Source organism: Arvicanthis niloticus, chromosome 16 (assembly GCF_011762505.2).
Source record: "Arvicanthis niloticus isolate mArvNil1 chromosome 16, mArvNil1.pat.X, whole genome shotgun sequence".
Lineage (NCBI taxonomy): Eukaryota > Metazoa > Chordata > Mammalia > Rodentia > Muridae > Arvicanthis > Arvicanthis niloticus.
Window position 1 is genome coordinate 66,914,938 of NC_047673.1, and position 12,820 is coordinate 66,927,757.

At 41.1% G+C, this 12,820-nt stretch overlaps 1 protein-coding gene across 11 annotated transcripts in view; it reads left to right on the top strand.

The window, feature by feature from the left end:
• Nucleotides 1-12,820, top strand: part of Sdccag8 (SHH signaling and ciliogenesis regulator SDCCAG8) — a 194,480-nt gene that overhangs the window by 126,231 nt on the left and 55,429 nt on the right. For all 11 annotated transcript variants that reach the window (XR_013104485.1, XR_013104484.1, XR_013104486.1 and 8 more), the window contains one exon: nt 3,162-3,293. Coding sequence is in view for 8 of the 11 variants with exons in the window: in XM_034520156.2 (XP_034376047.1) it covers nt 3,162-3,293 (132 nt within the window). In the remaining 3 variants the exon portion in view is untranslated. The remainder of the gene's footprint in view (nt 1-3,161; nt 3,294-12,820) is intronic.

Genomic DNA, 12,820 nt, shown 5'->3' on the forward strand with positions numbered 1-12,820 from the left:
ACTGTTTTGGCAGCAGTAGGTATCCAACTGTGTGAGTTTAATTGAAGTAAAAGAACACACCCGGTTGAATTATTTTTTCTCTTGCATGTTTAGAGGATGTTAGGTTGAGCTGCTACAGAAATTATATTCTACAAAAGGAGGCTGACATCAGCCTTCTGTTAATTGTTAACAAAAGTCAAACCACAATCCAAAAGAATAAAAAAATTAAGGTGTCATATTTTTCCTTTAAAAGCAATTATCGTTGTAATCTGAATTATAGTAGTAAAATGTCTTCCATTCATGCAAATGCAATTACACACTATAGCTGCTACATAAAATGCAGGGAAAGTTCATGCTTCTGGAAAGACAGAAATTACCTACATTTCTATGAAAATGAATTGGAGTTGATTTTTCTTTTCCATGGGAGTGGGTGAGTGTGGCTTTCTGTTTTCTCTTTTCACTTTGCAAACCACTAGTTGTATCATGATATTGTCAGTTCCACCCAAATAAAGAATGATGTATGTGCACTTATAGCGAAGCTGTACTGTATGACAGAAGCTGGTAGGCAAGTTGCCATTATAAATAAAGGGGAACAAACAAGATAAGATATACAACACAGAAAGGATTGTTACAGTAGCACACATTATAGTAGTCTGTACTTGAAAAATAACATTTCTATTTTTGTGCTTACTAAAGATACCTCACTGTAAGGAATCATAAAGAAGAATTAGGAAACATTTTCCCGTGACAATGCTCTCTCAAGATAATCACTGCTATTTTTGACATGCTTCCTGTCAGTCATTTTTCATGTGCATGTAAATGTGTCATGTAAAGTGGCTTATATGATGGGTACAAAGTCTGTGCAGTTTTACAGTTGATTTCTACCTGTACCCATTAATAAACACTTTTCTTAGTTAATACTCCAGAAAGGAAATCGTAAATGCATCATTTGTTTGTATAATGACCACTAAATGTTTGTGACATTTCCAACTTTTAGCTGTTGTAGTCATAATACAGCTGTAACTTTGGACATTTTGATGAGTCTTTCACTAGAGATACCTAAAAGGGAATTGTTGCTTCAGAAGCCAGACACACTTTTTAAGGCTACTAATGTGTACAATTTTGTCAAGTGTTGAATTAAATTCTTTTTAGTACACATGTCCCTATATAAATATGTGACAGCAAAAAGTGAAGTCTTCAAACAAAAGTGAGCATGAGCATTGGTTGCCCGGCAGGGGGACTGCCGCTTTTAAATACAGATTCCCGTGGAGATGATACAGTACAGAAAAAGATGGACAAACAAAAGGGAAACCTACCACCCAGAGGTTATCAGTATTAATGTTTGGTACATGTTCAAAATAACTTAATTGTAAAATAGAATTCTATTGTGCATGCTGATACTTAATGTTTCCCCTTTCTTATCAAAATGTTAATTGTAGGTCAATAAATAGGACTAGTAAGTAGCCATATTATCAGAAGCTTATCAGCTGTCATGTAAGCAAGATGGCTGATGTCCTGATGACAAAATTCTGGATAAAGTTTCCATGTATTGGGTCAAGACCAAGTGTCTCTCTATAGGTAGCGCTACAATAAATCTAAGTATAAACATATGACTTTTCAAAAAAACAGTTTTTTTAATATGTAAGCATTTTATATTTTGATATTATAAAGTCTACTTTTCTTTGCAAATGGCACCATTCTTCTTAGAGGCAGCCTAAGAATAAGTGCTGGTTCTTTTCCATGGGTTTTATTCTTTTCCTAATTTGGTTTAAGGATATTTTTTCCTTTTGGCATTTATTTTAGTACATGAGCTAATATAGTTTGGAATATTAACTATGCTAATTTTTAATAAATACTTAATTCAAAATATTATTAAGGCTTCTATATTACTTTTGTATTGGTTTTAATTTTGAGTGGATAAACATGAGTTGTTTATTTGAGGATGTAGACTATTACAAATATGTATGCGTTCCTGCCAGTAGAGGCAAGTGCAGAGTGAGTACCTGAACTGCGTGGTGGTCCTGTGCATCTCTAATTACAGCACTCAGGAGGCAGAGGCAGGGAGTTCAAGGCCAGCCTGGTCTATAGAATGAGTTCTGGGACAGCCAGGACAATACGGAGAAACCGTGTCTTGAAACACACACACACACACACACACACACACACACACACACAGGAGGGGGAGGGAGGATAGGGGTATACTCTGTCTCACCTGCAAACTGTAAGAAAGGTGAGACATACAGCAAAGTTTAGGAAGTTGGACTCTAAGGGGACGTTTGGGAAAACAGGGGTAGTTTCAAAGCCTGCTCACCTGTGGCAAGAGAGCTGATCGGAGAGAGCTGCCTTTAGGATGCATGTGAGCAAGAGGAGAATAGACTGAGGAGTGAGATGGACTGACTCTGCCCCACCCCTGCTGGCATGGTGCTCTTTGGGAAGAACAGTTTGTGGGGTGGGATTTCCTCTAGCAAATCCAAAGTCTTCCCTATAGAGCAAAGGACAAAGTAGATAGTTTGTAGTGAAGCACTCCTTTCTGGGATGGGAACTCATTTTATGTCAGAAGTGTTATTAACTTAAAACTTGCTCATTATGTGCAGAAATTAAAGCTGTGACTTCTCACTGATGAGAGAGGGGACTTGAGGAAATGCCATCAATGCAGGAAATCTAATTTTTAAAAAGATACAGCTCTTCTTAGATATCTCTCTTCTCTTTTTAAGGAGTTTATTCTTTAAGATTGTCATCCAAGACACTGAATGAATAGTTTATGTCCTGAAAGACCTCAGCTGTCACCACAGGACACATCTGTTGGTTCTTGTCTCAATTCAGGCCTTCTTCCACTCTTGCTGTATCACTGACTGTGCACAGTCTAGGAGCAAGATTGAAAGAGGGCAAGGAGGTTACCTTTTAGCATATAGACTTATATGATAACACTGGTTCCCCCATTGTAACTAGATCCCCTGTGTGACCTCTCAGACCTCTCCAGTGCTGTAACTGGAGTCTCTAGGATGTAATATCTATCCTTCTACTAGGTATTTTAAATTTTCTGAAATCTTTTTTTTGATACAAAATAATTTTTTTCTTATGACTATGCCTTAAGTATAGCGTTTAAGATAATGCTAATAAAAATACATTCTAGTAAGGTGAATCTCAACTATCTACTATGTCTGTGTTCCTATCCTCTCTAGATCGGAAATAGTTCAACTCAGTCAAGACAAAAGATACTTGCGTGACAAACTGGAGAAATTACAGAAGAGAAATGATGAACTGGAGGAGCAGTGCGTCCAACACGGGAGGGTGCACGAGACGATGAAGGAAAGGTAATGTGGGGCTGCTGACACAGGATGGCTCAGATGCATGCTGAGGGTCGACATCATAGACAGGAGAGTCCCTGTTGATTAAGTAGAAATTAGGATTGTTGAAGTAACCAGGTATATGCTTAGCACCTAATACTTCTCTGTAGTTTGCTTCTGAGATTTGGGGTGTTCTCACTGCATGCAGAGAAAGCCACACATTCTCTTCTACTGTTTTCCCAAAGACAATGGATTGGGTTTACTCAAGAACACTGGTGAGAGCATCCCCCTTTAAAGTGTACATTGGCAGTAAGTATTCCAGCATTACTGGATGTCAGACCTTTCCTACTAGTATTAGGCTCTAATACACCATATTTAAGATAATACATGCGGAGGAGCTGAAGCTGGTTAGGCCTTAGCTAAGGCTGCACTGTGCGGACCAATGGGCTCCTTTAAGTGGTGTTTCTTTAAACAAGTAGGTGGGCATGTCTGAGCTTCCTTGTCTATCTACATGCTGGTGTTGATAATGCTTTTTTCACAAGATGGAATAAGCCACTGGCTCATAGTAGTCACCTACAAGGTGCCATAGAGGTAACCACTCTCTTTTCCAGAGACAGAAATTTAGTTCACAGGGAGTAGTGGATTTGCCCAAAGTTACTTGTGGAACACATGCTTAGGTTCAAACTCAAATCTTGAGTGGTTGACTCAAGATTCGTTTTCCCTTTTGTATAGTATTTTCTTGGCACTTTATTTTATTGCAATAAATATAGTCCTCTTTTGTGGATAGGCCATTTCTAAACTCTGGTCATAGAGTTTCCCCCAAAATAAAGTCTATGTATTTTGTAGCAACAGTGAGTAGATTTTTGTAGGCTTGGACTTGGGTACTGAGCAGCTGTCAGCTTCTCGTGGAGATATTGTCATGGCTTTCAAGTTCCAGTCTCTACTCCATCCCTCAGAGACCTGTGCCCTCTCTGTCTCCATTTCTATACTTAGGAGAGAGTGGGATGTATACCTTAAGGTTAAGGTAAACAACATTGGAGGAGACAGTACTGCTGTGCGTCAGAAGGACCAGAATGTGGGCTGCCATCCCCTGCCAACATGTTAAAGTACAGATAGATGATAATAAAATGCAAGAAAATATTGTTTGTCCATTAATTTGTATAATATCTCCTTGAACCCAGATACTATCCTATGTTAGGGGTGAGCAAACTTTTGTTGTTTTTGTAAGGGTCCAAGGAGTAAGTATTTTAGCCTGAAAAGTGTGCCTTTTACCCTGGCATACTGCCTTTTAATTCATAAAATGCATGTATGTTCACTATTTCATGTGCCTTGAGGCAAACCTGGAAAGGGGCTGCTATTGTCATCTTCATTTTTAGCTGTATAATTGAGGCCTTTAGAAAGAAACGTGCCAATAGAGGGCAGAGAGCAAATGAATGAGGGATCTCTTCAACAAGTATTTATTGGTTGCCACCATGTGTCATGTGTTACTAGGACTCCATCACAAGCTGGGAATAAAACAGCAAAGCAGGTATGGTGCTCCCTTGGTGGAACTTACATGTTTTTAGGGAAGCTGAACTTGGGAGATATGTCTAGACTGGAGACAGAAATTTCCCTTGACTTTAGGGGAATGTTTGAAACCTTGGAGAAAACTGGGTCATCGGGAGGAAGCAATAAGAAGTAAGAAAGGGCCACTGACCCTCAGGAGTAGCCACACTTTTAAAGATACGTTAAAAATGGACAAAAGAGATACTATTGCCACAAAGCGGCCTGAGCAATACATGGAGAGGACTGTTACTCATCCCAGTGATAAAACTGCCTTGGGAAAGAGGAAGCATTGAAGCAGATGCTAGCTACACAGCAAGACAGAAAACATCTGTTGGCCTTGGTAACGCACACATTACCAGTCAAGTCAGCCAGGGCAATTGTTAGTGCAGACAGTAGTTGAAAGTGAAGAGTGAAGAGCATCCAAAGTAGCCGTTTACCACTTTTTCATGAGATACAGTGATACACAGTGGGCAGGGCAGCCAGCCCCGGAGGGTATGTACAAGAGGCGCATATAGTTCAGAGCAAAGAGGGCTTTGTCTTAGTTTGAAGTAGATGTAAAGTCATTGAATAATATTGTTATAAAGATCAACAAAGTTTCAGTGAACAAGATTTTCTTCTTGAGTGAATATAGTCTTGAAAGTCCATGTTAAAATAATGTTTTTTGTTTTTCTGCTTTAAATTAAATACCCAGTCCTGTGTTCCTACCTAGGAAACAAACAAGATGCACACCCCTGGGTGTGGTGAATGGCTGAGGCCATGTCAACAGAGTCCTGCTGAGTGCTGTGTTCCCTCACACTCTGTCTCCAGCCCCAGCACTCCTGGCTCTGCTGTCGGTAGGACAGTCTATGACTCTTTCCTTTCAGATAATAAATAAGTAAGCAGTTTGTTTGAGCCGTGTGCATGATGTCATTGAAGCTTCTAGTTGAAATGGGTGAGCTAATAATGAATTTATATTTGGTAATTCTGTAAACCAGATCATCTGTATAAAATCCTCAATTCTGTTTTGCTAATGGGAAATTTATTCAAAAGCCACTGTTAAATAGAAAATATAATATTAGATTTTATATAAGCCAACATTTTGATTTTGTAGAAGTAAGACCATTCACAATTTTCCAAGAAAAACTTAGAATCTAAACCTGAAATTATAATCTGCACCTCATCATTTTCAGACAAAGGACGAATAGTATAAATGAGTAAGATTATACATTCAGAAAACAAGAATTCTAGAAAAAATATGCAGCTATTTTAATTTGTTTGATTCTATAATATGGATTTAGTTTCATCTTGACATTTTAGAGTATATGTTGGTGCTAAAATGTATTTATGCTATTGGCCAAACATGACATTTTCTTATTTAATTAATATATTAAGTTATATATACACATTATTTATGAAATAGTAAACTTTAATATAAATCTTCACATTTATATTTATTTTAAATGAAATGGTTTTACTTGAAAGTTCCCTGCTTATGTTTTCATGCCATAATAAGGGAACATTTTAGGATTTCTACGAGAATTCTCAAAGATGTGTTTCTATGAGAGAAGTCTGAGGATGCTGAGTTAGGAAAATAGGCAAGGTTGTAAAGTTTCTGAGAATCGGCAGCTGTCTAACCAAGCATTAAGCAGGGATTAATTTTTGACTTTAGCCCCTTCCCCAACCCTGCACCTGTGGGAGGGCCTGGTGGCTTAGCTGCTGCAGGGAGGTGGGCCAAGGCCAGATCTGTGTACTCTGTGGGTAGTGGGGATCTCATCTGTTCTGTACTCCCTCATGACTCTGCTGTGCTCACTACCATGGGGAGAGAACATCCCGTGTACTTGGACTTGGGAGCTCGCCACCTTTGTACTCTCGGTCAAACGCCTAGGCAATCACTGTAGAGGAAAGGAGACTTTTTGGTTCACAGCGTTAAAGGTTTTTGTCCAAAGTCAGTTGATCCTGTTGCTTTGGGCCTGATGCAGCCCTGGAGAATGCTGACAGAGAAAAGATGCTTACCCCTTGGTGGCTCTTCAGTAAGCTTTTCATCATGGTGACAAGATGCCTGAGAACACAACTTAAGGAGTGTTGCTGCCAGCAGCAACATTGAACCAGGTTCACCTGCAAGAGAAGCTGAGAATAGGGAAATGGGCGGGAAGAGATGAAGCCAAGACAAAGTTCTCTGATCAAGGCTCAAAGTTTAATAATTTGCTTTCACATATAAAGGGGAAGCCCCACCCCCAGCAGTCCGAAGGTGTCAAGGCTAACTCAGCAGGCAGTCCATTCTTCTTAGCTCAGGTAGCAGGCTCCAAGGCGCCAAGGCTGGTAATGCAATGCCTCTCCTAGGTCCTACTGTTGCTTGGTCTATTGTGGTAAATGACTTTGCAGGCCTGCTCAGGCCTGGGGGAAGGGCACAAAGGAGAAAGGCTTATTTTGATTCCTAGTTTCTGAAGGAGGCTTCAGTCTGTCTCTGGCTAGTTCCATTGCTTAGGGATGAGGCAAAGCTGGATACCATAAGACAATGTACCTGAGCAAAACTGTTCATCTCTTGGGGTCAAGAAGCAGAGAAGGCCAGAACCTGAGGGAAAACATAGCCTTCAAGGACATCCCCCTCAGTACCCTACTTCCTCTACAGAAGCTCACCTCTTGTAGTCTGGTCAGCTTTGCACTAATTCTTTTGGTGAAGTGTGGGCTCTCCTCAGACCAGTGGCCTCGCAGTAGCACCAGCAACCAGTCATTAAGCTTTCGACACATAGGCATCTGAACCCTTCATATCTAAATTATAACAGTGAAAAAGTCGGGATGGGGCAGATGGGAGGCTGAGGATCACTGTCCTCCCGATGGACAGGCTGCTGGAACCTGAAGGGTCTCCTAGTGAAAGGTCCGGGACTCCCCAGAAGGGAGGTCCACTAGAGTCACAGGATAGCACGCACCCAAAGGACACACGAGAGACCGTCTTGCTGTAAAGCACATGAGGTGGTTTATTAAATCAGAGCTCTGGGCCAGCCCGTATCCCCATATCTCACATAGGGGATAGAGGGACTGACCCCGTGGCTCAGGGGTCTAGTGCTTATATATGGGCAGGGTGGGGAAAAAGCGAACTTTCAAGCGGGCACACAGGATTGGTTGTTTTACTTTTTTGAACACTAGCAGGCCGTACCATGGGGGCAGGGTGTAGTTCCTCCCTTGGCTGGTCAGTTTCTGGGATGTTCTTAACAGGCCTTTGTCTTGTAACTCCCCCTCCTCTGTAACTAATTAGATGGGCCCAAACCTGCTGGCAGGCACTTTTAACTATTTAGGTTAGGGAAAGGGCCCTGTTATTATTATTAGTTACGGCCTATTTCAAAAATTATCTTTTATTAGGAAGCCTCACTTCATGGAGTACCAATCTGGGATTGAGGTTTTTAATACATATCCAAGCAAAAGAGCTAGTTGAGGCATTGAGTTCACAGTACTGAGTAGCCATGGTACAGCTGTCTCGTAGGAGGTCACTCTGGGCTCCTCCAAGGCTTCTACGCACCACAGGGAGAAGGTAAAATGGGGCTCTAGGGGTGTGGCCTCCATTGGCCACCTGGGAAGGACGTCCTGTCTCTGACTTACATAAATCAAAGTCTGAATGTTTGATTTGAGGCACAAGGTTTAAAAATATGTTCCTGTCCCTGGGATACTTTGCTAAAGTAGGCCTTTCTACATTTAAAGGAATCACCACAACTACACCTCACTGAGTGGTGGTGAGCAGAAGACAAAAAGAAAACTCTAGGCTTTTCTCATCAGTTCTTCTGCACAGTCTAAAAGCTGATTAGGTGAACATTTTAAAGGGTCTGAAATTTGTTTTTTATATACCAAAACAACTTACTGGGAATGGTAATTTGATATTCTACTGGTAATCCCCTTGCCCCACAGACCTCCAACACCAACTCTGGTCATCTGAGTTGCTCTCTTCCCTGAAAAGAACATTTAGGTACAATTCATTATCAAGGTTGCGTTGAGATCATTTTGGTTTTCATATATTTCTGTTCTTTTTTAACTATAGATTTAGCTTTGTAATTCAGTTTATTTTATTTTGTTAGCCCACTGTAGTACAGAAATGCACTCTTGCAACAGCAGTACAGTGCCTTCTCAGTAGTACAGTGACTACAGTTTGGTGGCTGAGGAGATGGCTGAGTGGACAGAAAGCACTTGCAATTCAGGGGTGAGAAACTGAATTTGAATCCTTGAAACCCATGTAAAAGCCATACAGTGGGAACATCCCAGGAGTCCTGCTGTGGGGAGATGGGAGGCAAAGACAGAAGCCTGGAAACTCCTGAGCTGGCTAGCCTGGAGCAGTGCCCGCCAATAGACACTGTCTCAAACAAGGTAGAAGGTGAGGTCTAACCTCAGGGTGGTCCTTTCTTTGACCTCCACTTACACTCCATGCTTGCATGTCCGTATTCACGCACATGAATGTAACACACACACACACACACACACACACACACACGGGGGGGGGGGAGGAAAGTGGGGGAGATTGTATGAATTGTAATTCAGAAGCAGATCGTCTATCTAATCTGCGAAAGCAGATGGATGTGTAATCTTTGCCTCCTATCCTGTCACCACCAGTTTTGCATAGAGAGGGCCTCCTTTGGATATGCTGTTTGTGAGTCTGTTTTTATAACTGACAGCATACTATTAAATGTGAATTTATAAAATGTCTGGGTTATTTTAGATTTACATACTTTTGTTATAACATACAATTATGTTTTTAATGAAGAAATTGGCAAGTGATTAATATGCTAAACATTTGGTTTTCACTAGGTATTTTTGTTTGTTGGGGGGGGGGTTGGTTTTTGTAGATTTTCTTTATCGCTGGTTTTACCAGTCATTCAGTTGTGTGAATTAGATCTTTGCCTCACCTGTGGTGTTCAAGGACAAGCTGGGAATGTGGTATAGTGGAAAGGAGGGAGTTGGGATAATTAGAACTGCTTAGAAAACTTTAACATTTTCTTAAAACTGTGCCAGAATTATAAATCAGTTGTGGTTCCCAAGTAATCTTTCTAGAATACATTATTCTGTGCAGTGCAGAAGCATGCTAAGACGTCAAGGGGTTGTGTTTGACCTGAAACACCATGTTTGCCCCCTAGCAGACGGGATGTTTCCACCCTTTGGGAGCTAAGATTTTATTTTGGGTTAATGAATTATTTTAAACAGCATGTGCAGTACATGCATGGAACAGGGCAGATGCTATAATAGCTGACCACCTGGGAGCACATGAAATGTGAAAGGAACCCAACAAGAGAAACTTAGGAAAATACCAAAGGCATAATTATATCATTTATACTTGTGGCTACAGTAAGCCCAGCACTCAGCGGAAGAGAAAGGCTGCTTCATTTAATCACCAGGTGTATCGGTCGCTTAGTTTTGTTAGTCAGCCTTCTGTCACATAACAAAACAGCTAAAGCAGCTAATTTACTAAAAGAAAAGGTTCATTTGGATCTCAATTGTGGAGGTCCATGACTAATGTGTCCTCTTGCTCTTGGGCAGGAGCTTGCTGCAGAACAAATTCACTTACACAGAGTCTAGAAAGCAATGAAGAGGAAGAGGAGGGGCCTAGAATCCCACAATTGTCTTTAAGAACATGCCCTGCCCCAGTGATTTCCCACTAGGTTATACCTCCTAAAGGCTCCACCAAACCCCAATAGTGGTACTCTAGAGCAAGCCTTACTCACATGGCTTAGCATGGTATAGTATCTGAATATATAGCATTCTTACGGTGTGCTTCGGTTGCACTGCTGACCAAGCACACATCCCTGCCCTAGTGAAATGTGTCAGCGCCTTCTGGTTTGAGTGCTATCCTCCTAAGGCCTAATGTGATGGTAGTAGAAGGGTATGCACTGTGGGTAAGGGTCGTGCTCTGTCAGACCCTAGGAGTCGTGGCAAGCTCTTTTCTCTGCAAGTTTTTTTTTTTCATTTTTTTTTCTGTAAAGTGCTATCTTGTAAGGTTGTGAAAACTGCTAAACACAATTAATAAAGTCTATAGAGCCTTGGTCAGCATGGAGTTTACTCAACATCCTATAGTCGATGCACTCGTTCGACCTCCAGTATGCGACCACCTCTCAGAGGTGGATTCTGGGCATTAGCTGGAGCTACAGAGGCTTCCATTCTAGATCATTGTTTATTTACATTATGGGTTAAATTGGTTCTTGTGATTTAGTGTGTGAAACAAAATACCATGTTTACATAATGTTATTTCTGTGAAAAAATGCCTTCTGAATTTTGAATGTAACTTTTGCTTTTGAACATTTTGGACTTTTCTTGGAATGTAGCTGTGATGTTGTGTTAGTGTGTGAATGTGTGTGCATAGTCCGTGTTGTGTTAGTGTGCGAATGTGTGTGCACAGTCCGTGTGCTCTGTGCATAGGGCTTTTAGCATGAGCACATATAAACAGTCTCCAAGTGAAATTTACCTAGTTGTTTAAAAAAAAAAAATTTGAGCATGGTTGGGAATTAGGAGTACTCATTTTTTTTTTCTTCCTTGACTTTTTTAAAGAGAAGATTTAGGTACACACACACACACACACACACACACACACACACCACAGGAGATTTATGCCTGCATCCTCCAGCGTGCATAGTCTCTTATTGTTAGAGTCAATAAACCTTCATCAGCAGGTCATGATCAGCATAGCCCAGAACCCATTCTTTATATTAGCTTTTATACTTTATTGTTTTACCATTATTTAGGCTGCAGAGTTAATGGTACCTGTGTGGGAGTCACAGGAGAGCTTCAAGAGTTTGTTTTTTCTACACAGAGGACCAGACTCAGGTCACCAGCCTCTGTGACAAGCACCTTGTTGTGCTGGCCCAGTTCTCTGGCCCCATCTTTAGTTTTGTATATTCTGTTTCATCGTATCTGTCAATACATTGTTAGACAGTGTTGTTACTGCCCTGTCATGGCCTGTTTGTCCCTCGTATGTCCCAGTTTCTGAGCAGTTAAGTGTCTGTTCTTTTTATATTATAGGGAAAATGGGTTTCTGTTTTTAAATGGAATTTCTCCCCTATAATTAATATGAACTCCCTTGCTTTGGAGCTCAGGCTGCCTTGAATTCCATATTTTCTGAGCTCATCTCTAGTCAACTCTTCTTGAAAGCATTGTCTTTGTCTCTGTGTCTCTCTGTCTCTCTCTCTCTCTCTCTTTCTCTCTCTCACCTTTTTGGTAGATTAACTGACTCTGATTAGAAGTTTCATTATCCTAACTTTGCACTTTTCAGTTAAACAGGGGTTATTTGTCATTTTTGCAGTCAGGTTTGTTGCTTTGCCTAATGCTTTTTGTAATTTTAAACATTAAATGTTAAATGTGGACACCTTACTCTGATTTCCTGGCTTGAGTTCTCTTTTGTATCTTCTAGTTTATTAATATACCAGCACCCTAATTAGCATTTCTTCAGCACTTAACGCTAAAGCAAAAGCACATGAGGTCTTTAAGCAGCTTCTGGTCTAGTCATTGAGGCAGAGAGTGGCCATAAAGGTAGGTCCTGCTGCATGAGTAAATAGACCCCAGAGGCTCTAGGGGCCCAAGCTAGCTTCCCAGTGCTGAAGAGAAGGGAAAGCACATGTAACAGAAGAGGGAGAACCTGCTTGGGATGGTCAAGGACACAGCACTGTGGCCTTACATATGGCAGAGACTGATGCAGCCGAGCAGAGATGGCGAGGAGGAGGAAGAGACCCAGCAGCCCCTCCTCTTGCTCTCTTACACCATGCAGACCCCATGTTGTGCAGCAGCTCCTGGGTGCACTCTTCTATCCTCTCCCATATCGCTACCTTTGTATTTATATGTAAGTCATTCCAGGTGGCCAGCCTTCAAACTTAATGCTCGCTTTTATAGTTTGGATAAGAGCTGTTCTCCACAGGCTTGTGTGTTGAATTCCTTTGTTTGGGTTTGATGTTTGGAAATATGGTCTTCTTATGTGCTCCTGACTAGCCTGGAACTTGTATGTAGACACGACAGACTTAGACTGACAACAGTCCACCTGCCTCTGCCTCCCCAGTGCTGAGATCAAA